The sequence below is a fragment of the Apteryx mantelli genome, chromosome 1, assembly GCF_036417845.1.
Source record: "Apteryx mantelli isolate bAptMan1 chromosome 1, bAptMan1.hap1, whole genome shotgun sequence".
NCBI lineage: Eukaryota > Metazoa > Chordata > Aves > Apterygiformes > Apterygidae > Apteryx > Apteryx mantelli.
Genome location: NC_089978.1, coordinates 90,013,995 through 90,041,919, shown reverse-complemented (window position 1 = coordinate 90,041,919; position 27,925 = coordinate 90,013,995). Strand labels below are relative to the sequence as shown.

General features: G+C 39.8%; 1 protein-coding gene across 3 annotated transcripts; it reads right to left on the bottom strand.

Moving 5' to 3' along the window:
* Positions 1-234: 234 nt before the first annotated feature.
* On the bottom strand, positions 235-23,090 carry ZFX (zinc finger protein X-linked). 3 transcript variants are annotated; one of them, XM_067297410.1, is made up of 8 exons: positions 23,012-23,090; positions 16,963-17,051; positions 16,003-16,569; positions 6,871-7,020; positions 6,528-6,671; positions 6,301-6,435; positions 3,632-3,772; positions 235-1,694 (listed from the first exon to the last, which is right to left on the bottom strand). In XM_067297410.1, the coding sequence occupies exons 2-8, from the start codon at positions 17,021-17,023 to the stop codon at positions 508-510; spliced, it is 2,385 nt and encodes a 794-aa protein (XP_067153511.1). In that variant the 5' UTR covers positions 17,024-17,051; positions 23,012-23,090; the 3' UTR covers positions 235-507. The 3 variants fall into 3 exon arrangements, with proteins under 3 accessions (XP_067153511.1, XP_067153496.1, XP_067153503.1); XM_067297395.1 differs by lacking the exon at positions 23,012-23,090 and adding an exon at positions 20,201-22,800; XM_067297402.1 differs by lacking the exon at positions 23,012-23,090 and adding an exon at positions 20,313-22,800.
* Positions 23,091-27,925: the final 4,835 nt, after the last annotated feature.

Sequence of the window (27,925 nt, the reverse complement as noted above, 5' to 3'; positions counted from 1 at the left end):
ACAAAGTCTGTATAGTCACAAGAAGACAATTAGGTGGGCCCTAGTGACTGTATCTTCAACATCACAATTCCCCATTTTATACACACCTCGGACAATTTTATCAAAAGAAATTTCGTATTTTTTAAACTCACGACAAAACTGCATTAACATGGACACTGTGAGTATCAACGAGGTCAGTAAGATAAATATATATAAATAAACTATTACGGTTGAAAAATTCAGTATGAGACAGGGTTTACTTTATTAAATGCAACTTTATTGTTGCCATCTTTTCTTCATTTATTAAACAAACTGAATAGAATTCCGAACACGCTATTGAACAAAAGGTATAAAAGTCAACTAGAAGCAATAATCCTATTTTTATACAGCAACAAATCAAATGCACAGTATGTTTTTTTGTTGTTTTTTTTTTTGTGTGTGATCGCAGGTGATTGGCTTTAAAATAAGCTAACTGCCTGAAAGGCAAAATTCCTTTATAATTCCAGCCGTAAGTCTGTGAAAGAGACTTTAAGGCAGCCCAACATCTTTATGATGCCGCATTATGTGCTGGTTCTTCTCTGAAGGCCTTCGGAAACCTTTCTTGCAATACTCACAACGGTGAGGGTAGTCTTTTGTATGAATGGAAATAACATGCCGTTTGAAGCCTGAGGCATCTGTAGTGCTATACTCACAGTACTCACATTGATAAACTTTTCTGCCGCTGTGTGTTTTCATGTGTTTTTTCAGCTCATTTTGTTGCCTAAAGCCCTTTCTACATCTCTTGCACCTGAATGGAAGATCCTTTGTGTGAACTGAGAGTATGTGGCGACTCAGAATAAACGGATCTGCAATCTTAAAGTCACAATGTCTGCATTGGTGCAATTTTTTACCCTTGTGAGCTGCCACATGTTTTTTCAGTTCCGAAGGCCTGTGAAAGCCTTTATCACACATATCGCACTTATGAGGATAGTCTTTTGTGTGGACTGAAATTATGTGTCGTTTCAGATCGCTTGAGTTTGAGCTCTTATGGTCACAATGCAAACACTGATGTGTTTTACTTTCTTGATGCATAAGCGTATGCTGCTGTAGCTCTTTGGTATCTGAAAAAGTCTGGAAACAAATATCACACTTGAATGGCATTTCCTTACTATGTTTAGTCTTTACATGAGTTTTCAAGTTAGAAGAGTCGGCAGATCGGTATTCACAATATTGGCACTGGTATGGTTTTTCACCAGTGTGGATTCGCATGTGCTTCTTGAGCTCCGACGGATGACGAAATCCCTTGCCACACTCTACACAAATATGAGGAAAGTTCTTGCTGTGGACAGCTAAAAGGTGACGACTCAGTAATCCTTGTTCTGCTGTCTCATAATCGCAGAATTTGCACTTGTGCATTTTATTAACTCCTTTGTCCCTGTGCACCATTTTGTGAGTAAATAAAGCTCCTGCATGAGAGAAGCTTTTCCCAAACTCATCACACTCAATAAGCTTTTCCGTTTTGTTGGTCAGCTTATGACTCTCCAAGTGGTTATGTAAACTTATTTTTTTATTCGTAGTGTAATCACAGTCTGTGCATCTATATTTCTTCTTAGTAAGAAGGTGCTCCGGGTGGTTTTTCATGTGCCTTTTCAAGAAACCTCTAGATTTAAATTTCTTTCCACAAATCATGCAGGGGTAGACCGTCAACGGATGACCATCGGGACCAATAATTATTGCTGAAAAACAACAGAACACTTGATAAATATTACACTTCAATACATTTCATATCTTAACCTTAACAATAAGCTGAACTGTTAAATAAGATCAAGTTTGTATGTATCATTAAATGCAACTTTCCTATATTTATTAAACAGAATCGCTAGTCAGTTTTACAATGTTAACAGCTGCAGTTTCAGAACTTCTGCATTTGGCAGTACTGTGAAGCGAGAAACATTCAGCAGGATGTGTGCCTCTCCAAATAAAAAAAATGTCACATGAATTATATTAAAGGAATTTGTAAAAATTCAACTTAACAGTTATTAAACTTCTAAGAGTCTTTAAATATTGTCTTTTAATTAGAAACTATAATTTTAATCAGAGAAGGAAATGATATGACACAATCTGTGAATATAACAACCTGAAACAGCAAGCCATCATAACAGAATTTTAATTCAACGTTAAGAAAATGAATTGATTCTACTCATCATATAAAGGCACAGACACATACTTTGCTGTGTAATAATCAAGCTCGTTACTGGTTTAGGTGTAAGAAATTGACAGAATTACTGTTTTCATTAATTATTATTATCAAGAGAGAAAAAGAAACTATCCATTTTAGATGCAGAAAACCAAAGTAGTATGCAGATGTTTTTCCCCTCCAATATTTCTATTTTAATGCATTCTGACTGAGTTCACACATTAAATACATGCAGAAACTGATGCTGGTGCAAAGAACAGAACCCAACGTGTTATATTGAGCATAATATAGTAAGTATATCACATAATCTTCATCTGCTTTCTGTGAATTGGTAGATGAAGTTTAATCTGGCAGTTTAATCACCTACCACTGACTACAATTCACATGCCCCCAAACTAACACCTCCTCCTTGTGCCATCTGTCGCCATTACGATCAGAAGAGAGATTCAAGTAGGAGTCAGGGAGAACGTGTTTCATATGAGGACACCTCAAAGCTTTGGAAGTTGTTCTTTTGCACTGATCCATCAGCCTGAATTTGTTTATCCTGAATTTGTCTAGGCATGCTCAAACACTCTCTTTTCCAAAAATGTTTTAGAAAGAGAACTTACTAGGTAGCTGGAAATACAAAAAGCAAGCTTCAAGGATAAAATTTGCCTGGTTTACTAACTGAGAGTTAGAGAAAACAGAATTCCTACAGTCAAGTCACAATTTGGGAAAGGAACTTCTAGTATAACTTAAGTCAAGGCTACTAAAACAAACAGTCATGTGCTTTTTCAGCTTTATCAGACCAAATAAATTATTCAGACCATAATGCAGTAGCAGTAGAAATCAAATAATGCCAGAATAGCCTATCTGTTCTTACAGAGGCAAGAACGAACACTGGAATGAACCTGAAGATAATTTATTTCACAAGTAAAACAAAAAAGGGCATAGAATTTACACTACCTAACATAACATGCAAAGTTCAGACTTTCCAGTTACTTATTGAGTTGATATAATGCAATGTATTAAGTTTGTTTTCTATATTCTCAATAAAGACAAAAAGGGTTTTTTCAAAGTACTATTATTCAACACTGTTTAGTTGTCTAACATCAGCTTTTAAAAAGTTATATTAAAATTAGTGTAGGAAATTAAGTTTATAGGCCTTTAACCTTTTGCTATGATACTGTTCTTTCTATGGCAGAGTTTCCCCTCTACTGGAAGCTCTGATGCCAAATCTCTCCCCCCCCGCCCCCCCCCCCCCAAAAAACCACAAACCTACTATGTCTTTAAAAAATTTACAATAAAATATGCACTTGTCTATGAGGTAAAAGTGTTGCCAACAAAATAATTCCTCTTTGTGTGTGAGGAATAAATAAATAATCAAGCAAAATAATCGTTCTTTTCTATATGACATTGCACAACCTATCAACAAAATACAATTGTTTACAGATAAGTACCTATACAAACCAGAGTAGACAGCTACTAAATACTCACCTGTTTGATACTGTCTAGACTCAGGTCTCCTTTTTTTCTTTGGTTTTTGCTTAGCCAGTCTCCCAAGTCCAGCTGACTCATCTATGTGCAAAAGAGCACTTGCAGTGCCGTTCCGACTTTCAATCCCATCATTATTATTACCTAAAAAGATAAGTTAAAAAGTTACCTGCTGTCATCACTCCACATATTATTTGAACCTCAAACTCTACAACGGTAATTAAAAAAATGGCAAGATGAAGTATTAGGTTGACATTTAATCAAACCATAATAACATACAGGATGAGCTGCAAAACTGCTCTGTATGTAATTTATGAATTGTTTGGCATTATGAACCTGGAAGTGTTGGCTTTGTTAGATTAAAGCCCTACACGATTTACAGGAGTAAACAGATTTCCATTTCCCAAAAAGTTCTCCTTCGAATGCAGGATTCTTTTCTATTTCTTTGGTTACTAACTATGCCCAAAATGTTTCATGTCAGTAAACACAAGCACGTCACAGTACTTATTGTGCCTGATTTTCTACTCAGCCCTGATATATCCATTAATGTGTGAGCTCCCATTCACTTCCAGACATCCGAAATCACCTGACTGAAGTTCCTCACTCACTGAGTTTCAGAACTGGAACTGTGAACAATGAGTCATTCTGAACAGCCACAAATTTGCATACAAAGCATCCAACATACTGTTTGTGCATCAGTATTTTAACATTTACAAGTTATTTATATTGGAAACAAAGAGTATGTACAGTATTGTATAACACAAAGAGGGAAATACCATCTTTGCCTCACATACAAATGGTATCATGCGATGTAAAACAAACACAAGAATTAAAAGTAAATATATAAAAGTAAATATCTATATACTTGGGAAGATACTTATTGGCTATTTGTTTTACTTTTGGTGATTTAAGCGCATAAGTAAATTTTAAGAACAAATTTTGTGGAGAAGTATTTACTTGAATCAGGAGAAGGCAATAGCACCTAGTGAAAGAAGAGCGCGCAAATAAAACATGAAGACAAAAGTGGAAGAAAATGCAAGATGCCCAAAAGCTGCTCCCTTTGTAGAGTGCAGAGAATAAATATTTATGACCGAATGTGAGAAGAACCATAGCCATCAACAGGCACGTGCAGAGCCTGAAAACTCTATTCATATGCTAGCAAAAGTGCTGAACAGCAAATGTGGCAAGTGACATGAATGCCCAAAACCCCTTCCCCATCTCACACGCAGAAAGCATAGTTTGCAACAGGTGCGTGAAGAGTCCTTCTGGAATGTAACGCAGAACAGGCCTAAAACATTTTCTAACGCGAGAATAAATTTGCAAAACATGCTGCAATGTAAAACACAGTGGACCTGGGCTTTGCTACAATACAGCAGCAACACAGGTTTCACATTTTAAGATCCCACTGGTATCAGCTCTTAGACCCTCTTTAAGCAGAGGAGAATTGTGAGAAGTGCAGGTGACAAACCTCAGTCATTTCATGCCTTCATGCTTCGTTGTTTCTTCCCTTTCCTCCTAACCTCTCACCTCACATGTTAGGTGCTTTATTGCTGACAATACGATCACTCTACTGTTTCCCGTATTCTTAAATTCCACTTTAAATTCCATCTCTCTTTTTTTAATATTCGTGCACAATTTTCTCATTCTTCTTCAAAATCACTCAGCTTGCTGTCTACAACTGCTGTCTTGAGTTCACTTAATTTCATTTTGAATTCCCACTCAACCTGGCTTCTGCCCATTCCTCTCAACTAAAACTTTGCTCACCAGCATTTGGCCAAAGATAATGCTCTAGGTGCATTCTCACTTTTCTCCTAAGCAACTTTTAACACATCCAGCTTCCTGAAATCTTGTTCTCCCTTGACTTACTTTCATGATTCCAGCCCCCTATTGCATTCACAGCACATCCCTGACATTTGACACAATCCATGTCATGCATACACATACTGAAGTATTGTCCTTTACTCAACTATTTCTTCTGCTTCATTTAGCCAAAGTAAGTTTAGGAGGAAGGGACAATACAGAAACATTTCTAAGAACTAGATTTTGCTCTATCAGCTCATGCAAGTTATGGAAATCAGTTTGTGCACCAGTTGGCGCCCAGGTACTAAGATTCAGGAAAACAGTTCTGAATGCTGGAAATATTCTCAAAGGTCCTGCTACAATTTTAGGATGTCTCCCTTCGGCTTCTTTTTAATTATTTCCATGTGTGAAAACACATAATTATATATTCCTTCTAGAACACATTTAAATCAAGGAGGGGTCAGTGTTTCAATGTTTAGCTGAATCTTAAACATTCCCATTTGCCATTTTTCAAAAAATATAAATATTCAGTTTTATTCCCAAGCCAGCTCTTATTGTGTCCTAAAATTGTGAAGGACAGATATACTTGAGATACAATTTTTCAGCTGAAAGCTTGTGTACTTCCCCTTCTAACATCATGAAAATATGAAGGAAATAGCCTGTTAAAATAGAAACAAAAAGAAGCCTGCTTTACAGCTTATCTCTTCTTCCCTTTTTAATTTTAAGGCTCATTATGCCGAGAAACCATTCTTAATGTAAAATCTTTTAAAAAAAAACCCACACACAAAAGCACAAATACTCCACCATCCTCCAAAAAAAAGCAAACCCAGACATTTTGCTACAGTCAGTGTCACTGTCTGAATACTACCTACCATAAGCTGCCGCCCAAGCTATGGGCATAAAAGTTTTAATTTCAGTGTCATCAATTTGCTGTTCATGGGCCACTGCCGCGTCCTCCTCTCCTACAATCACTTCCATATAAACCTCATCAGCTATTTCTGCAACATCTAAGAGAAAAAGAAATCAAGAAAAAATTAATAAGAACACTGCACTGTTGAAAGTGAAGATCCCTGTCCCCAAATGAAAGCCACCTACTTACTTAAATCTTCATCTTCATGCTGAGAATCATTTACAGTCATGTAAACCATTTTCTCCCTTGGAATACGAATACTGCTATTTTGATCAAGTAATCCGACTGCGTGATCATTCTCTGGCTCGCTCTCCACAATGTCTACTGTGCCTCCTAATTAGGAAGAATTAGGAAATATTTTTAAGGTACTTTGACTAAATTCTATTCTAAACTGCAGAAAACTGAAAGTTTATAATTCTTTAACATTTGGACCCATAGCTCTTTACAGCTGACTTTTGAAAGAATCCACAGTCTCTAATTATGCAAAATTTCAAATGTCAGGTTGGAGTATTCTAAAATGAGCATATTTTACCTAAATCATCTTCTCCAGGATCTGCTTTGAATATATAGACCTTGATGACTTCTGGACAAATGCCATCCACTTTACAAGAGCCGCTTTCTGACTCTGCTTCCATGGTAATTTCAGCAGAACCTTCGTGTTCTATCTTACCAGCATCATCCACTACAAAAACAAGTCAGTATAATTATCCAATCATATATAAACAAACAGATAGGAAAGACAATTTACTTTATTACTGAAATTTGAGAGCAGTTTGAAATTACATTGTGATAAAGAACCTACCCATATTTTTTCATATCCTTGAAAACAACAACAATAAACACAGAAATAAATTCAAGCCATAGTTCAGAGGGAACTGCAAGAGTGCTGCAGTCATACAACTAGAAGCACAAGCACCGCACCACACAAGGCTAGTGGGGAAACAGTGATCTGCAGCAAGATGGTGGGAAGAAAATAGCACATTAGTACTTACTCTATGGCATAATTTCACCCATTCTCAATTTTGACTGCTTTCTCCTCCTCATCTAACAATCTATTAACTGATTTTTCCAGAAGCATTACCTGCTGCTCAACCCTGTCTCTAATGCAAGAGGTACTATTTCCACCGAACAGAGTAAGACTTGCTTCCTTGCAAAGCAGTGTTATTACTGCTTTTTCAGCTGACTAGAAATGAAAACTACAGGAAGAGAAACATCCGCCTTTTCTCATCCACCCAACAGCCAAGGGATGGAAGGAACAAAGATCCAAAGCCCTGCCCTGACACTGCTGCACGGGTGAACCTATTCAACTCGTCGTTCATCGTGCCCTTACAGAAAGGGACTTGCACTGGATTTTATACTATGGCCCTATATACTCTCCTCGCTATCAGCTGAATTTTGTTCTCTTCCTTTCAAAAGTACATTGACAACAAACTTCAAATTGAATTGCTGCAACTTGTCTTGGCCTCCCACAGAAACATGGCTAATGACAACTTTAAAAAGAACATCACATTTCTGATTTTTAAGAAGTACACTACACTTGCACACACACACACAATCTTACTTTACCAAACATAGGCTTTCAAGACAAATTACTAAATATGCATTGGCAAAATCAAATCCAGTATCTCAAGACCTTCAGGGAATCTCCCAATTTCAAAAGCCCAGAAGTTTCTCATAGTCTTGAATTTATTTAACTTAAGAACTCTTAACGTGACAACATACTTGAAATTTTTGACTTTACGGTTTATTCAGTTACTTTTGGAGGCTGCTATGTCTCCCTCAGAGCCATGTATAACTTTGATTCATGATAATCAGACATAAAATTTATACTAAAAGAAGTGTAAGAACTGTACAATAAATACTGTAGATTTTTTTTTAAAACTACCATGCCTACCATATACAAAATACTTAATGTAGTATGCTCACTTTATTGGCACTCATGAAACTACCCCAATAACTAATCATAGTTTTGCTACTCACTAACTGTGCAAACCTACTATTTACTATTTACTTTAAGATCTACTAAAAAACAAATTAAAAAAGCTTCAAGTGTTACTATTATTTTCTTGCCATCATGACTATATAAAGTATTTTTATCAAACTTCCACATCTTGTCTCATGTATCAACATAAAGAATTGTATGCAAGTACAATTTCTCAATGACATATCATTAGTCAAAAAGAAATATGAAGTAGCATATTAAATTCTGAAGCACTGAAATAAGTTAATCTATCACTCTCAGCAGAAAAATAGCAGCAGAAAAGCATTTAATGCTATTTTTCCAAATTCATGATCAATGGCCACCGTACAGAATGCTTCCAGTTGCAAGTAGTATGGTGTTAAAAAAAAATGATTTTGCGTCAAGGTGCAACATAATATGCTGTTTCTGAATCCCAGAGCATTTCAAAAGTAAAAACCTTAAGATGTTATTTGGAACATATTAACAATGGCGCTGCACAGTAGGTCTATTCAGTTATTGAACTGACTTTCATAAATTTCTTAGCATATGCATGAAACACCAAATGTCACTAGAACTCTGACAAAAAATTAAACTCGCTTTGGTTCCTATGTTAGATTTATACAGTTGTTCTCCTTTAACTTGGCTGTTTCCAGTGTCATGCATGTATACTTGGAAGGCTTTCAAATCAGTGTAGACTGATTTTATATCACTGAAGCCAAAGGGAAACTCTGCCACCAAGTTCAACTGCTGCTGGAACAGACTCAAGGAAGAAAAATTACAGCTGAAGTAATATAAAAAAACACACCAAACCTATGTGCACCTTATGAGACGGGCTTGTTTTTTCTAACAAAAACAGATAAATTATCTATCTACGGAATTATCCCTTGATGATATCTGTAAAACAGAAGAATTCTAGATTTTAAAAATACGCTCTATTTATTCTTTAAAAACAACAGATAGAAGTTCTCCAAGGTTCAAAGTCATCTGTTAAACAACATGACTTAGAAGATTTATTATACAATTTATAGTTTATCCTTAACTTCCCTTTCCACTCAACAGCATTTTAAAAATGCAACAGCTATTTAGTTTAAATATTATTTAACAGTTCCATTAAAGTGTAGTGAAAGAGACATGCAGAAATAGTCCAACCTTCCCCGTATGAAAGAAAAAAATTTCACTGACAGATGGCAATGCTTGAAACACGGAAGTCCTTGAGGGGCTTGACAAAGTAAGACGATCAGCAGTACAGTAGCAAAGAGGCAACAGCAGGAAAAAAAGTAGGGTGGAAAGAAAAAGAAAAAGGAATACAAGAAGATAAAAACCAGAAGGAGAGACAAACAAGGCAAAAGAGAATGTCTCTCTCTCAAGCAAAGCCCCATTTCCATGATATTTTGTTCTGTGACTAAATAAGCATTTATCCATACAGATTCACTGATGTTCTGGTAGCATTTATGAAATTTCATTTCTGTTTAACACTTCCCCTATGCTTCTGCATTTTCCATGTATCACAGTCTCATAATCAGAGAGAATGAGACTCATAAATACATGACTGATCAATGTTGAAATTGAAACTCTGATGACGGTTGAATTTTTCATTCAAATTCATAGCCCATCAAGGGATCCTACGCATACCTATCTCACCCATGGATGACTGCTATTTTTTTTTACATTCTTCTTCTTTGAAATTAAAAAAAAAAAAGAGGTATTTTTAAGTATTAGTTAAGTTTATAAGAGACCACTTCCTTTCTAGTATAGACACTGGGCAGTTATTAAACTAATCACAAGTCACATACAAGAAAAAAAAATCAGAATGGCATTTTTCCAATGCTGTCATACATTGTGCATGTATATAAATTAGATATTAACTGAAACTAAATGTATGATATTATTATGTTTTCTCTACTAGCTAGTGGCTTGAGTAAAAGGGTAGCTTCAGACTAATTCTCCAAGTTAAAAAAAAAGAGAGAAAAATTATTAGAAACGACATCATTTTGTGTAAAATAAATTCCAAGAATGCAGTCTACGCCTAGTTTGCTAACGCTCTTCATAGATTTCACTGATTGATGAGCCTGCTCTTTATATATTGCAAGCTGTAAGAAACAACTAAAAAAAAGTATGTATTTCCAATATTATAATAATGATTTCCATATAAAGGTAATGCTTGATTTTTTTATTAAAAGCACAGATGAGAAAGGTTCCCACAACGTGAAAGACAGGGCACAATCCCTATTTAAAGCCTATCTAGTCACCATTTACAATAGGGAGAAAACAACAAAAAGAGTCCAAGAGATAAGAAAAGAAGGAATAAAGGGTCAAGCAAAGAAAAACAAGCTATTAACAACAGATCATTTGTTTAATATTTATTCTATTACAACGGCATTTGTTTTCCAGAAAATGTTATACCTAAAGTAACCAACTTACATAATGTCATAATTTTTAACATCCAAGCAATATAACTATCTCCTGTATCTTTCCTCTCCTATGAAAATACATCCAACTGCATTCTTGGGACAGAAACAAGCCCCCATGCATCAATAATAATAAAAACAATATTTAAAATCCAGCTCAAGCCACTTTCCCTGTACCAGAAAATAAACAGTAGTCCAAGATCCTGCATAGTGCATCTGCTTAAATGGTATGTCATTTGTTCAACCATGATGCAGAAGTTTTCCTCAAGAAATTGGCTTTAGCTTTTTATATCCAATATTTAATAGCTCAGCATATATAGATCTTGTAGCCTTGCAGCCTTTTACCTCTAACTAGAAAACCGCAAAGATTTGTACTTGTCTTTATTTTCTATTGGTTTTCAAAAGCTTTTTTCTCCTACAGTTTCTCCCTTACATGGGATTAAATGAGGAAAATTAAAGGAACAAAAAAGATAAAATTTACTTTAGCACTAAGGCACCTCAGCTCATTAGTACCTATCACACTAAGACAATTCTTTTAGAGATATTTAAGAAAAACTGGTGTCAAAACAGAATTTAACACCTCAAAATCTGTATATGGAGCAAGTAGACAAAAAACATCTATTTTTTCATCCTTTATGTTCCCAAACGATTCCCTCCACTGCTAACAAAATGCATATCGTGACATACTTGTCTGCTTACAAAAGAAACAGCCCTGTTTAACCATTCTTAATGAAAAAGGCCACTGCTTACTATCATGTTTTCTCTAAAATAGATTAAAAGCATGCTGTATTCCCCAAGTGGACTTTGTTCAGGTATCTGTGATATATACATTTTACTTGTAGTTCATCTGATAGCAGAGAACTCCTAGTCCACTGAGAAAATTAATTTTACTGCCCAGTTATTTTGTTAATGGCAAGGCAAGTTTCCCAACCTGTGGGAGAAAATAAATCTGTTCTATTTCAATTTTAATACCATTGCCATCACACGTGAGCAACTGTATAGCCCATGTGTCTGAAGCTCCCCTCAGGGCAGAATTTCCTTAGCTCTGAGTTGGTATCTAACACTTGGCCGTGTTGCTCTGCCTTCCCCAGCACACAAAACAGACAAAGCTCTGGGGCACTACTCAGAGCAAAGGAGCTCTTGGTCCCCTTCACCCGACGTGTCAACTCCCTGAGCTTCCTTAGTTGCAACCACTCCTACTCAGGACTTGTCTAATGATCAGAAAGAAAGCATGGCAGCAAGTTCTACCCCACAGAAAGAAAAACGTGGTTTGCTGCATCTGTAGAAATTTCCAGGGAAAAGAGATGGGCACTTAACTTTAAGCTAAAAAAAGCAAATAAAACCATTTTTGTTTTCTTGCATAAAAGTCTACTGCATGGCAGTAATGAAGGCATGAGCATTATGGTTTTGTTGATTAGGTCCATCACTTTCAACTTAAACATATTATCCAAGGATGAGGAAAGGTATGTTTCATCTAGACCTAAGAAACAACGTAATCATTATTTTATCTCTTTGAGTATGCCAGGTTCTGACTCCTGCAATGAAAAGTGTTAATTCAGATACAACAAACAAAGACATTTCTAACTCAAAGCAAAGATATGGACATAACATAGCCCCTGTATTTGTAAACATCACATAACTTCCGAAATCTGCAGGTTACAAGGGAAACGTAAACTTTGTGAGGCTACTCTTCTCTGTGCCTTATCAGTTTTACTGCAATTAAATACGCGTACACCAGAGTGCAACCTTTTGCCTACTTCATGACAAAGGACATGTCTTACTTTGCCAAACTGAATAAAACCAGACAAGCAAAAATCTTAATTCCCACCACATGACTAGCTGTAAGGTACTATTCTGCTCTATTAGTCCATGACATTTGGTTTTTGTTTTTTTTTTTTTCCTAAAAAATTAACTAATCTCACCATTACCGTTTCACTTGGGGGAAATGATTTTCCAAGCCTTAAAATTTACCACCAACCAATTTGGACTGGTGTGTGCCAGAAGACAATTTATCCTTTTCTGACCAAATTTTATGGAGAATCCTCATGAACTAATTTGTTATAGCTTATGTGAAAAAAAAATGATTTATCAAACCCGGAATCCTTTCAAGCAACTGATTAGTAACAGTTTGCATCCTCTGTTGAATGAACAAATACCTGACTCAGTTCTGGCATAAGTGTCCCAAATCTACCAGAGACCAAAAAGCCAGCTTGAGGGCAAAGGCAAAGTACCCAAAAAAGAGGTAAGTGAGCACATCAAAAGATAAGTGATGATGTAAGTTGTGTCAAGAAGCATTATCCTGGGAATGAAAACACAAAGACATAGCAATGTAGAGGCTAAATTAAATGGAAATGGAAAAAGAAGTATTAAAATAGTAAGTGAGTTTCTTGAAGGAAAGTCACAGAATGAAACACATGGGGATTGTGCTCTTCGAAGAGACGAAAGTCTGAAACCATGAAAGAAAGCAGAAATATAACGTAAGAGAAGTACATATACTTAATAATTTCAAAAAAGGTATTTACAGGATAAAATAAGAAAACGATCTTGTTTTAAAAAAGCTAAGTAGACACAATTCATCAGGAATGAAAACACAAAGAGAACCAAAAGTTAGGAAGAAGATAGCAAAGGATTTTGCCTATGACTGCAGAATATAGACTGAGAAACCTAAGACCACAAAAGGAAAACGGTGTTAATCCCTGCTTTTCAAGTGACAAGATAAAAGAAGATGGGAAAAAGCATTCTGAAGAATGCAGTCAAATTCCCAGATCTGGGAAGCAGCAACATTTGCCTACTATAACAGCAGGCAAAATTCTATTCCAACATTTGCCCTAGCAATTCAAGGAGGTCTGCCAGAATCAAGCATGAACTTACAGGTTAAGAAGAAAAATCAAAAACTGGGTTGACGTTACTATCTTTTAAAAACCCCTGACTACTAAGTAGAACTGAAGAACAGAGAGAGTCAACAGAGAAGATCAAGAAACACACACACTGCCAATGCAAAGAAATGGAAATGAATTCAAATAATGTTTTCTCTACAACGGAGAGACTATTTGGAAAGACAGTCTTGACGGGAAAGTACTAGCCTCTGACTTCAAAACCAGAAGAACTTGTTAGGCAGGCTTTAAACACAGTAGGTGGTAATAGGGAACTTCCCTTTAAAATGAACTGTAGCACACACTTAATAATTTAAACACAAATAAAGAAGACATTTTTTGTAACAAAATGATTGTTTTAAGTGCTGACTTATTTAAGGTTCTGAAGCTAAAGAAAGTACTTTGCAAGACTATCAAGAAGCATTTAATATTAAATAAAGTATGGAATTCACATGTCTGCAGAAATATGTGACTGAAAATGGAGAATATCCTAATACAACTGAATCATTAAATTCCTATGTTCTCTGTCAGTTACCACCTACTGACAACAGATACATCAAAGTCTTCCTCGCTGTCGCATATTTTAGGGATCATGCAACATGGCATCTGCCAATACACTCTGTCCTCATCCATGTCTGTCCCACTATCAGAGGCTACACTGGCAATGGCTGAACGGGACATCTAACGCATCTATGCCGCCCGTTGCTTGAATTTATGCAGACACCAGTTTGTAAAATGTTCACACGCCAGCAACCCCAGAAGCCTCCCTCTGTTGTCCATGCTTTAGGATGATAACCTGCAGGGGAAGAGTGAGCAGACGGGCAGGAGCAACAGCAACTTAAAGTGCTACTGTCAAGGATAAGGATCAGTGAAGGATCATCAGCAGAGCCCCTACGCAGTCAGGTCTCAATTATCCACGGGTGGATTATCCACTTTGTTGTTAACTATGCTGCAAGTGCAGAAGCATTTGAGCTGCTTTCATATGAACTACCTGGGGTCTCAAATTAGAAAATTACATTTGCACTGTATTGTACTGCACAGAGGGCATGTACTGGTTTGGATAACTATTATTTCAGGGATGTTTGTGCTCCACACTCAGCAGCATCCCTGATATCTCCTCTCCATTTCACCTCTGCATATTCTTGCAGCTTAATTTTACAATATTTTGTATTATTTATATTTTGCATTATCCCATTTCATTGTTTTCCCAGATAATAGAGAATTAACTGTACCTCATATAAACTCAAAACATGGCTGCACAAGGTTACTCAAGGAACTCAAGAGATGATAAATTAAGAAATGCAGTGATCCTAGGTAAGGAGAAGCAACATTAAAATCCATAAGCACAGAATATAAAATTAAAACAAGTTATAATACATTTAAAAAGAAGCGTCCAAAAAAAAAAAAAGTAACAGTGGAATTAAATGATAGAGAGCATCAAGTATGCCTCATCAATGGCATCATTTAATGCTGGACAAACTTGAAGTGATCTGAAATGGCAATTAAACAAGCTAACCAGCCTAAAAAAGTTTTTCTATTTCTATGACAAACAAACATCCAGCAGCGACACTCTGATGTTCCTAGGTGTTGCATTGAGTAAGCATTATAATAAATAATATGCTAAGAGTAAGTTCTAGTTTGCACAAATGGATATCCCTAGCACAAAAAGGCCCGATGATTTGCTATGTTCTTTCCCCACTCCCCACCTGAAGTCTCTGAAAATATCATGATTCAGATGGATTGTGCCACTGTTTCTAAGAGAAGGGAGATTAAGATATTTAAGGTTGCTTCTCAGCTATGAGCAGCAATACCTATTCTTTTTATTAGCAGCATTCCTTCACATCCTTTGCTTAATCAAGAAAAAGAGAACACATCCTAATAGCAAAGAAAAACATTACTGCTGGTATCTAACTATAAATGGGAAGGGAGGGTGGGGGAAGTATAGCAAAAAACAAGACAAAGATAACAAAATATCATTTAGACTTCGAAAAAAGTTTTTTGACTCCCTTTTCCATGAAATAGTTTTGCTGCTTTCTTAATAGCTTGGCAGTAATCTTACTAATCTGCACATACGTGTATGTTCAAACAATGCCATATTTATTTTCTTTCAGTTCATTCTAAGTATATAGCATTTAGCCTACTGGAATTCTTACTCTTTTGTTCATATTCTATAAAATGCCACAGAAATAATTTATAATCAGACATGCATTTGCTAGTATTCCTCTCCATTAGTTTCATGAGAACTTTTAGCTGTTACACATTCCTAAAAAAAAAGTTTTTTTGAACATATTTGTGAGACTTTTGTTTCATTAAATAATACAGAAACTCTATTTTGGGCATTGTTATAAACCCTTCCCCAGCTATTTCAAACACCACCCAGGCCAATATCCCGAGAATTTTTATGGCTTTGCCCAGACACTTACAGGAAATCATAAGGTAATCTTCACAGTTGCCCTTATCATCTTGATGTTCCACAGGGATTCCATTGGCATCAATCACTGCTTCTGAGGCACAGTCTGCCACCAAGACTTCTTCTGAAACAACATCTGTTCCCAGAGTGTCAGTGACGATATCTGCCTCTTCAACATTATCATGAACTACATGTTCTACATGTCCAACCTCAGGTACATGCATTGACTCGCTTGTCAGTACATGTTCTGGTATTGACATTGCTTCCGCTGTTATGTCAGAAGCTAAAACGTCATCTGGGACAGTGCAATGAGCCAAAGAAACCTCTTCGGCTACATCTGTGTCCAGCACTTGTTCAGGAATAATGACAGTTTCAGACACATCTGGCTCCTCCATGATGTCTGGGCACTGAACATCCTCGATAACAACATCCTCAATGACATCTTGGATTACTACAGAATCTGGATCATCAGGAACAAAATTATGCACAGTTATATCTGAGTCCACTACATCTGAAACAAATACTGTTTCCTGTACTTCCACAACAATCTGATCTCCATCCATGTGGGCTGCATCAGCTCCTGAAAAACATAATTAAAATAGCATTGAAATTATAAAACTAACTCAAGTGTTTAATACTGAAATTACTTCTATTTGACTCCAACTTTTACACTAGGTAGCCATTTAGCAAAACCATCATAATAGCATACAAGTAATTAAGACAGGTAAACATACAGGGTAGCTGATAAAGCACTAGAACACAAGCGATTCTGCAGTTTCTCCAATATCCAAACAACTAACACTTCACTGAATCAGCTCATTCATATTGCTCTGAGTAACAAAACCAACAAAAAATTGAAAGTGACCACCTTATACAAAATCACTGACACCTTTAAGTAAAGACAAAATAAACTACAAGCAGTCAACAATATTTAATGTGAACACACTTATTTATGTATTATCTCCTGACAGACCTGTTGGATCAAAAAACGCATTTGGCTCATGTGGCTGCAATTCAAGCCCATCTTCATCCATGGCCTTTAACTCTCATCAGTCACAGTGTCTGTAGAAGGTAAAGAAGAAAGGTTATTTAACTAGTAACTATCATACTAAGAAGACTATCTCTGCCTGTACAATAGTCGTCATATGAAAAGATGAAATTCTGGGCATAAGGTAGTCAACAAAAAACACCTCTTGGCTGTAAGACGGCCCAGATTTCAGAGTACTTCTGCTTGGGATTCCAGAAACACTACTCTGTAGCACCACACATCCAGGGCCTGAACAAGAGGAGCGTGAGATCAAGAAAGGGATATGAAAAATGTGATTTCCTTATATTCTTACAAAGAAAAATGTTTTTAAGGGAAAGCCTGGGCACATTCACACTCAAGTCTTTTTGGTTGGTGGGGACACAGCATTCTCAAATCAAGAAAGCTTGAGAAGTTTAAGCTAAAAGTAGATGACTAACAGACAGTAATGCATACCACTCTTGATGTCCCCTACGTTCATAAACTTGGACAGTCAGAGGAAATTACTATTTCTCTTATGTCACTTCAGAGATTGAAATCATCAGTGTTAGCCAATTCCAGAACATTACATCATGGATTTTTGAATTTCAGATGTATGAATATTTAAAAGCCACCTGCCCCAAGACAAACTGTCAATTTGCTTTTATAGTAAAAATACCACCAGTTCTCAGAAAGTACTAAATGTCAAATTCTACCAGACTTCTATTATTTAACAGAATGTCAACATTTCTTCAATGCGTAACAGCAACTGAAGACTTTTACTCTTCTTAAGAAAAGAATGAAACAAAACCACAAAGCTGAAATACTTGCTAAAAGCTACAACTCCTGTTTAAGTTTTGCTGCTTATATATATGCATTATAATAAGGATCAGGCTATTTGGCTAAAATGTGATCTCATATAAACTTGTACTAGTCCCTTGAACTTAGTCCAACTAGTTTCCCAAGTGCTGAACCAGCAAGAGGCAACAGAATATTGCTGAATGTTTCTGCTCATAGGAAGAACTGTACAAGTAAGTGGAAGGTATGGACTTCAGTGATTTTCCTTCCTATAAACACTTTTCACAGTGATGAGCAGGAACCTCCCCACTTCCGTGATACTATCACAATAGGCCCAGAGGAGGCATTAAGATTCTGTTCAAGGTTTCCATAAATCGTACCTTTTTAAAAATTATGTCAACTCAGTCTTTACAGGGATAATTTCCATGAAAAAGAAAAAATTATCAACTACTTCAAAACACACTATAACCATAACCTGTAGTAAGTATTTTCTAGACTTCACCTTCTTTCTAGCTCAAATTTCTCAACTCTTTACAGCTAACCACCTAATTTATAAATCAGAAAAATGTATTTTTAAAAGTTGAGGATGAAATATAACCAGAAATTAAACTAAAGTGAAAACAGCTGCTGTGTAGTATTTTTCCAAGGGATTCCCTACTTCTTGTGTGATGTTCAGTTGGGAAGAGCCTAGATTTTAAAGACAGCTGTGCTAACAAATCATTGTGGTGTCCAACTGGACACAGATAATTTCATAGTTATTCTGAATGCCAAGCTTTTCTGTCAAGCATCCACTATTAACAGGAGCATCTATTGATGCAGATGCTTTTTCAAGATCAAGAGCAAAAGAAAAGTGTTTCTTAGTCTCAGATACAAGATTATAGCTTGACTGATGGCACATCAACTTCTGTCATGCCAGAGAAGCAAGAACAGACTAACAAGGTTTCACACAGCTATTTAAGCAAGAATTAATCAGGCCCAAATTTGTTCATTTCTACCTATTAAGTACAGACCTAGTCAACTACTAATTTCTTTCCTGTTCAGTGTCATCTTTTCTGTGTTGTTTTCAGTGTTTATTCTTTTCTGTTGCTTTTCTCCAAGCTCTTGTATCTTTATCTGCATTATCTTCATTACTCACTCATTTACTCTTTCCCCCACCTTGTAACTACAGAGCATTCCCATCATTCACACAAAACTACGCTGCTCATAAATTTAGAAGTCACTTTGTAGCAAAGATTGTATCAGCAATCCAGATATTTTTCTTGGAGGAGGCAGAGGGGATTAAAAACTGGTGGAAATAAATCTCTTCTCTCCTCAGGCAACACCCACATAAGAAGTTAGCACTCACTCTCCAGGTTTCTGGGGAAAGTCAAGATGCTGTTTCTGACTGTGCTTGTGAGGGTTATAGTCATAGCACTAGCCTCTGATCAGCTGGAACTCAACTAGCTTGAAGTGTCAGTACACCAGGAGCTCCTGAAGGAAGTGGCACTCGTTTTCTCCATTTCCTGCTTTCATCACCCACCTGCCACCACTCCACCACAAATTCCTACTTCTTATGATTCATGCATATATTTTTACTATCCTATCCTTTCCTCAGACTCCTTGCTGTCTCTATTATGGAGGCTCTCCTTCATCCTCCATTTCTGCATCCTCTTTGCTTATAAGACCCAGAAGCCACCTCCATTACTTCTCAGTTTCCAGAACAAGCCCGCTGATGCCATCCCATTGCTGCCACTTTCACTGCTGCCCAGAATGTAAGCAACAGCTGTTAAAATTGACAGCTCTCTGTAGCATTCCTGATGGTGCAACTTCATCAAGACTCCAGCACCAAGAGTGACAACGCAGACCTTCAACCACACATGCAGCATAACAGCACTGCCTCCTCTGTATTAGCGTGCTCTTTTCAACTACAGAGACAAAGTATTTTGCAAAATGAAGCCTCATGTTATGCACAGACTGACTGAGGAAGTTTCTCAGGCAAGTAGGTTTTCAAGACCCAGTCTTAAAAACGCCATAGACTTGCGCTTTGGTACTTGTTCAGAAGAAAAAGAAAAAAAAACCCAACCTCTTCACTGAATGCTTATCTTCTGCAACAAGATTTCCTGCACTTTTGTGCACTGATCGTGCCAACAGATTCATGTATGCAAATCCCTATAGCTGTGCAGGACAATAAAGACCTTAATAGTCCTCCACTTAGGCACAGAAACCCCCACAGAGAGAAATTTGCTACAGAAAGAGCACTAAAAGAGGAGGTAAACATTTAAACCAGGATTTAGCTAAACCGTCTCAAATGATAAAGGTACCCAAATCCAAATCTGCAATCCAAAAAGGCATCAGGGCATTTGTCCATGGATGGAAAAAAAATAACCCCTAAAAATTTCCTGAAAGCATTTCAGGATTTGAACATTCTAACCAGTAGATGAGAAAATACTGTGTTTCTTCCTGCTTGTTCTGATCAGCGAATCAGCGCAGTGGTCCAGGTTCAGCAATGCAAAGGACGGTATTCCCAACGGTGCTGTACCAACCTGCAGCTTCGTGATGAAGACGCTGTTCTCTGACATGAGAAATATCAAAGTTTCTCACCGTAAGCACCACACCAAACCCAGGTCTTCAAACTCTTTGGCAAATACCTTAAACTCTGCGATATAAGGCAAAGAGGCAACTTCAGCAGTTCATTTTCCTGCAAGGTTTCAAGATGGGCAGGAACTCCTCTTAGTTCTTTCAAGTAATTCTGGTAGACACTTACCTCAGGAGAAGGTGCTGGCACCAAAGCAGACAGAAGCAATTTTCATTTCTGGTTTGGGAACCTAAACTCTTGAAGAAAAGCAGGTACCCAGCCATGTCCCTACACTTAGTCCTTCTCAACAGCCAAATCTACATGTCTCATGGTTCAAATCTAGGGAATTTGGGAGCTGTTCTCCTAACTGCCACTGGGTACAACAGAAAAAGCCTAGGCCCTTAACGCCAGGTTTTCTATCTCCTAAAGGATAATTAAGCACCTACATCTTTTACTTGGCTCTGGGCCTATGTCAGCTTCACACAGATTTAGAATTAATATGACTGAAATATACCTAATTCAGTCTGTAAAAGTAGTTCTTACAAATTGACTATTTTAACTGCTTATTCAAGGTACATGCCTTGAGAGTTTTTGCTTGGTTTTGCTTTTGTGAAAGTCAAGGCAATGTTTTCAAGTGGAAGGGCCCATAGGAAAATATATATTCGCAGATGAAATGGTATTAAGCTATTAGCAATACAATAAAGTAACTTTATAAAATAAAATGGTGGATTTTCCCTAAATCTCATCTTGTCAGTCAGTCAAAAAAAAGCAATGCAGACATTTCAATAGCTTATCACATTACAAATAGTTTACTTAACAGGCCTACCAATGTAATCAAGGTGAAATAAGAAGAAATGGATGAGCTGCCATATTTTAAAGAAGAGAGGGCAACTTTAAAAATGGAGCTACTTAGAAGAAAAAGCTTTAATACGCCACAGAAATGGTCAGTTTCTCTGTTCCCTCTCAAAAAAAGGCAATATAGGAAACGATAAAAAGGAGAAACCTCAGAAAAGCCACCTTAATGAAAAAGAAATCCATAGGAAATTCCTTTGTCTACTGCTAAGGAAAGAACAGTACATCTGTTCATTTGTGGACAGAGGCATAAAGCAAATTACTGCACGGCAAAACTCTGCCCCACCCCAGAAAAAGCAAGGCATAAACAGCAAAATTCCCCATGTCCAAACCCCAGCCCCTACCTACGCTAAGACGACCTAATGTACAACTGCAACCAAGCTCCCATCATGCCTTGCTACATCACATTAAAAACTGCAGCACGCCCTGCATGTCCCAATTGGGTTAGAGCCCCGAGCTACCCAAAGCTTCACTGTGGTTATGAGACAACTATGGGTTCAGTGAACACTACTGCTGCAGTGTAATAACTCTCCCTACATGACCCACTTATGGAGAATGCAATGTACACACACACTCTCAGTCACACGCACATGAAAGGTTAAAAATTATACTCCTGTAACATCTAATGCTTATCTGGGAAATAGCCCCCAAGATTATTAGATGAATAAATGGAAGAATAAAAACAATGTTACAAATATGACTGTAATCATTTAGCTGTTTATTTCATTATGCATCTCCCTCTGTTTTGGCAGAAGAATTAGTATTGTTGTTTTCACTGTGATTTAGTAAAAAAAAACTACAGTCTTTTTTTCTCTTTTGTTGTAGGTCAGTGGTGTGGGCATTTGCAGATACAGGTTAAAAAAAAAAAGTGGCTTCCTCCAGATTTCACAGAGATGTTGTGCATCAGGTGACACCTAAGCTCGTTTTTAACAGAACCTGAGTTAGGGAAATAACCAGCCCGGAGCGTCCCTTTGAAAGCTACGCGCCACCCTGCTGGGAGTCTCTGCAGGAGAGGAGATGCTCGGAGGGGAGCCCAGTACCAAGGGGTGTCCCCCAGGGGGGCACTGCGCCTCTCGCAGGGCGGCCGGGCGAAGGAGCGCGTCAGGTACAGCCGAAAACCAGCGCGGCCCAGCGGCAGAGGAGAGCGGCCGTGCGGCGGGGCCGGGCCAGGCGCCGCAGGAGAAGGGGGCACCGCTGACAGCCCTGGCGCTGCAGCACAGGAAGCCGCCGCGGGCCGGAAAGCGCCGAGCTCCCCTGCGACTCGCTGGCTGGCAGGCGCCGCGGAGGGGAGGAGGGAGAGGCGGAGAAGAGAGAGAGGAGAAGCGGGGGTGGGGAGGCTACGGGCTCTCCCTCTCCGGAGCCCGCGGCCCGGCGCTGCGATGAGCGGGGCCAGGGGCTCCCCCCTCCGGCCCGGCCCGGCCTGCACCGAGACACTGGCTACGCCGAACGATTAATTCAAGATGGCGCCCGGCGCCCTCCGCCTCCCCCCCCCGCGCGCCGCCATTTTGTCTCCTCCTCCAGACACTCTCCGAACCCCCCTCGGCCGGGCCCGGGGCCTGGCACCGACCTCGCCCGCCTCTCCCCGAGCCCGCAACCCCCCCGCCGCGCTTCCGCTCCCCTCCCGCCGCCGCCCCCGCTGCCCAGGGCCGCGCTGGGGGCGCGCAGCCCGCCGGCCCCGGCCCTGCGGCCCGCTCTTTTGCCGGAGCCCTGGCGCGGCCTAGCTGCGGCCTCCTCGGGGCCTGCGCTGCGGCCTGGTGCGGGCAGGGGAAGGCCCGGGCCGGGCCGGGCGGCGGGGCCCGGCCCCGGGCTGCTTACCGTGCGGGTGGCGGGCGGCGGCGCTTGGCGCGGCGCGGCCTCTCTCTGCGCGACTGGGCCGAGCGCGGCGGCGGCGGCGGCGGCGGCTGCGGCGGGGCGGGCGGGCGGGAGGGGAGGGAGGGGCCGAGCTCGGAGCTGAGTGGAAGCGGCCAAGCTCCCCGGGCCGGGCCCGCCGTCAGCACATCACGTCACTGCCCGAGAGAGACCCAGGAAAATGCGGAAGGGAGCGCGCCGCCGCCGCTGCCCGCCGCCTCGGGCCAACCGCCCGCCGCGGCCGGGGCCGCCGCAGGGCCGGGGGCGGCTGCCGGGCCGGCCGAGGCGGCGCGGGTAGGGGTGGCGGCGGTGGGGGGGGGGGGAGGCGCGGCGGCGGCGCTCGGCTCCCTGCGGCTCCTCCTGCCGCCGCCTCCGCCGCCAAGCGCCGCTGAGGGCCCGGCGGGCGCCCCCGACGCGGAGCGGCTGCCCCGCGGATCCGCCCGCCCCTCCGTGCCGCCGCCGCCCGGGCAGGCCTCCCCCGCCCTCCGCCGGCCCCGGCCGCCATCCCGCGGCGCGGCCTGCGGCGCGGCCCGGGCCCGGCGGCGGGAGGGGCGGGCGGCCGGCGGGCCCGCGCTGCCCCTCTGCTTTTTTTTAACTTTCTATTTGTGTGTGTGTGTGTGTGTGTGTGGTTGGGGGGGGTGGACGGGAGCGACGCGGATATTAAGCGGTGGCGGACCCGGGCGTGGGGGGGGGGGGGGTGCGTGGCCTTGGGTCACCCCGGGCCCCCGCACGGGCCGCGGTTAAAAATCGTAATTATTGTCGCTAATGCTAATAAAGCAGCGGCAGCGGGCGAAGCCGGAGCCCCAGTTTGGGGTGTGGGAAGCGGCTCCCGCACACGTGACGTGCGCGGCGCTTCCCCGAGGGCCGCCGGCCCTTATGTAAGCGGCGGCCATAGCGGCCCGCGGCGGGGAGCGCCAAACCGAGGGAGAGGGAGGGGGGAAGCGGCCCTCGGAGGTCCTGCAAAGCTCGCGGGGGCCTGCTGTCAAAAGCAAAGTCCAAGCTGGCCTTGCTTTCTGCTGGTCTTCCAAAGAGTTCCTCAGAAATTGGTTTTGTGCTTTTTTTGTTTTTAATTATTTTTTTTATTTTAGAAAAATAAATCACTGTTGACCCATGAAAGATCAACTTAAAGTGTCTGAGGCATCAAAAAAGTTACGTACCTGCGTAACTTCATGGAGAGGAGTAGGTATGTTCAAGTCATTTGGGGTTCCTACGCAGCTGTGGGGTCAGGACTTGAGGAGACTAGTTTGTGCGCTATTCTTACCAGTTTAATAAGCTGGAGGAAAATTGGCTGTTGCTCTTATCAAATGATGCAAGTGTTACTATCTGGGTTGCCATCAACAGAAGGTAGACAGTGTTTATGTTCAGAATGAGCCTTTGGGTTCAGCTTTGACTCAACTTTAATTTTATGCACTAGTCTTCCTCATCTTAACACACAGGCTTAAAAAGTAACTCGGGTAATGCTTGTGAAGTACTTTATTTCAATGTAGTGTATGGTAAACATGTACTCTGAGCTGTGCAAATTTTAATCATGATACTGAGACCAGAAGCATAACACTTCATAAGATTAATTCCTTTTAATTATTTCTATGAAAGCCATAATTCTACTTTTTTAGAATCAGCCCTGTGTCTTGTTTTGCTGAAGAGCTTCCTAAAATATTTACCTTAAAAAGAAACGCTCAGCTTGACTGTACATGTGATGTTAATGCAAAATATTCTTAAGTAAATATTCTTGTTAGGACAGAAGAGGCCAAAGTAATAGGACCAGAAAAAGATGATCATAGATTCAAATTCAACAACAAGGTAGATCTGACAGAGAAAAGTAAAAAATGTTCAAACTATTTGTTTTGGTTTTAGTTAACTGTCAATAACATGCTTGGTATGTTGGAACATGTCTCTAATAGACTTTATTATAAAATACTTTCATAGAAGCTAGGCCACTAAAGTAATTGAGGGATTGGAGCATCTGTCACACGAGGAGAAGCTGAGGAAGCAGGGATTGTTCAGCCCGGAGAAGAAAAAACTTGGGGGGGGGATCTTATAATTGTGTATAAATACCTGATGGTGGGGGGGGAGCAAAGAGGATAGAGTGAGACTTTTCAGTGGTGCCCAGTGACAAGGACAGGAGGCAATGAACACAAACTGAAATACAGGAAGTTCCATTAAAACCTAAGAAAGAATGTTTACTGTGAGTGTGGTCAAACAGAACTGGCTGCCTGGAGAGGTTGTGGAGTCTCCGTCCTTGGAGATATTCAAAACCTGACTGGCCACAGCCCTGAGCAACATGCTCTAGGTGACCCTGCTTTGAGCAAAGGGGTTGTACTAGATGGTCTTCAGAGAGAGAGGTTTCCAACCTCAACAATTAATGATTTTTAAGCCATTTTTGCCAGCAAACTTAAAGCACAAGGAAAATGCTAATGAAGAGTAGGGTTATCTTCCTTTTCTGCTGTTTCAAGTGTAAAGTCTTTGGTTCAACAAACATTGAAATTGATCTGGCATTCACATAAGGAATGGCCAGTATGCAGAGCATATTGCCTTCAAGGATTCAGCATATCCAAATGTTCAGGTCACTGCAGGGAGAGACATCAGCAAAGCTATGGTACCATGGAAAAGCTTATGGCTAGACATTCTGTGAAAATCTGGAGCATATCTTCTAATCTAGTTGGTCATTCACCCTGTCTGCCTGTGACTATTTCACCTTTATCACCTTGTTCCTTACTACTCTGGAGCCAGATACCAGCAGCTTTTGAGTGGTTAAAGAGAGAGAGTTTATCCTGATACAGCTGTCACCCAAGCGTTATCGTAGTCACTAGGGCTTCTGATGGCAACCAATAAGCCACAAACATCCTGGTATGATGAGAAAGATGGTAGCTCCTGTCTGTTGGGCTGCCAGAAAGGAAGCCATGTTTACAATTGATATTCACAGCTATTTCTGCTCTCACAGTTAATGGAGGAGTCCAAGAGCAGAATGTGCTTGAAAACTACAGATGCAACAAGTAGGCTTACTTCAGTTTGTAAAAATGTAGGTTTACTTGTACAAATGTTTTTGTAACTGGCACTTTCTGAAACTAAGTAGGCAATGCTAAAAATATATTGTAAGCAATGGGATTTCTGACCTTAATGAGATTAGGTTGCATCAGATGCAATATGCAGAGCCAGTATATAGCTGGTACTGATGGTTACCCAAATTCCATGAACAGAGCTTTTACCTTCTGACTCTAATCTTACCTGTCATCCAGTGCTTCTTTAGGATATTTTATACTAGAGCTTATTTTAGTGTCTGTCATTCAGCAGTAGATACAGTGATATATCTGATTTACTCTGCCCCCACAAAAGCAAATGAAAGCCTGTGGCTTTTGTTCAAATGTCCTCTTAAATTCTACTCGTACTTGGCAGTCACTGAATTAGTTCTGAAAGAACGCACTGGTAATTTCTTACTTGGTGACTTAATCATTACGTTGGTTATTATGATATGATCAGGTTATATTGGTTTTCTTAAAAGAGTTAAGTCTGTGTAATATCAGTTCAGTATGTCCTTCAGGTCATGAAAAGGTTAGTCTGGCTGTAAATCAGTATGGCTGATAATGTTCTCCTCCATCTCACTGATAATTTACATGTGAACAAATTGTTAATTAGTAAAGAGTCATTTTTGGTCACAGTTCCTTCTTATTTATCTTGTCTCTTATTTAGATCCCTTTCCCTTATCTGTAAGATGCTTAGCAAACACAACTGTGCTGAGGAACACTGCCAGATTTCTCAAGCCCTGTCTCCTCCATTGCTAACAGCCCTAGGGTATAGAAAAGAGATGCCAAACTGATGGTCATCAGCATTTTGTTGACTGGTTTGTAGTCCTTTACACAAAAACTTGTTTGCTTCTTGATCTACAACAAAATCAAGTTATTTATGAGCCAGTTTATCATGTTTCCTTTTACACTAGCAATTTTTCCACCTGGATGAACCCATCAGCTACTAATGAGTGGTCATTTAGAGTTAAATCAAGGTTACTTCATTTTACAGTAAGAACATTCTGAGCTCGTTGAAGTGATATGTTCAAGTTTTTTTCTGTGCAGTTACAGGGAGGGAGGGAAACGGGAGGCCAAGTAGGCAAGGGGTTGGTGGTTTTGTTTTCATTTCTCCCAGAATAGTCTTTTGGTTATACGGTTTTATAGAATTTCTGCAAATACTTTTTTGGTCTTCCAGTTTCTATTTGAAACTTTTAATAAAAAGGAGATACTCTCTTTTTATCCAAGGACCTAAAGCTTTCCATAACTTTTTCGATTTTAGTTATTAAGCAGGGGCACATTAATATTAATATTGGAGCACATATTAATACCTGCAATTATCTGATTAAAAAGGAATGGCTAAGGAGGATTAACAAAATTGCTCTTAACAGCACTAAAAAGGTTTACTTCATAATTGTAGTAGCTGCTGATCTAGTGAAAGGAAAAGTTGGGAAAACCATCTTTTCGGTTTTAGCTGGCTTTAGTCCACCTTTGAAACTAACTACATAAGAAACAGCAGTATGGTGTAGGTAAATACAAAAAGTCGCATGATTTTGAGGCTGAAAACCAGAGTGCTTATAATTACTATCATCCGGTAAGTCATTAGTTGTGATATCCAGGAAAAATGGAGTAAAGGAACTAATTTCACCCAAGCAATCCATGATACACATCAAAGAATACATAAATTTTAAACAGATGGGGATTTCAAAAAACCCCAAACCCCCAAGTATTTAGTATCAGTGCTTTGCATTTTCCCACTGCATGTATCACCGCTAAACTGCCCTGACCAGGAGAGTGGAGGACAAAGAGCTTTTTAGTTCATTGTTAGGAAAAACAGGTTTTCGCAAAGGCTCCATCACTAGATGAAAAAGGGGTAGAAGAA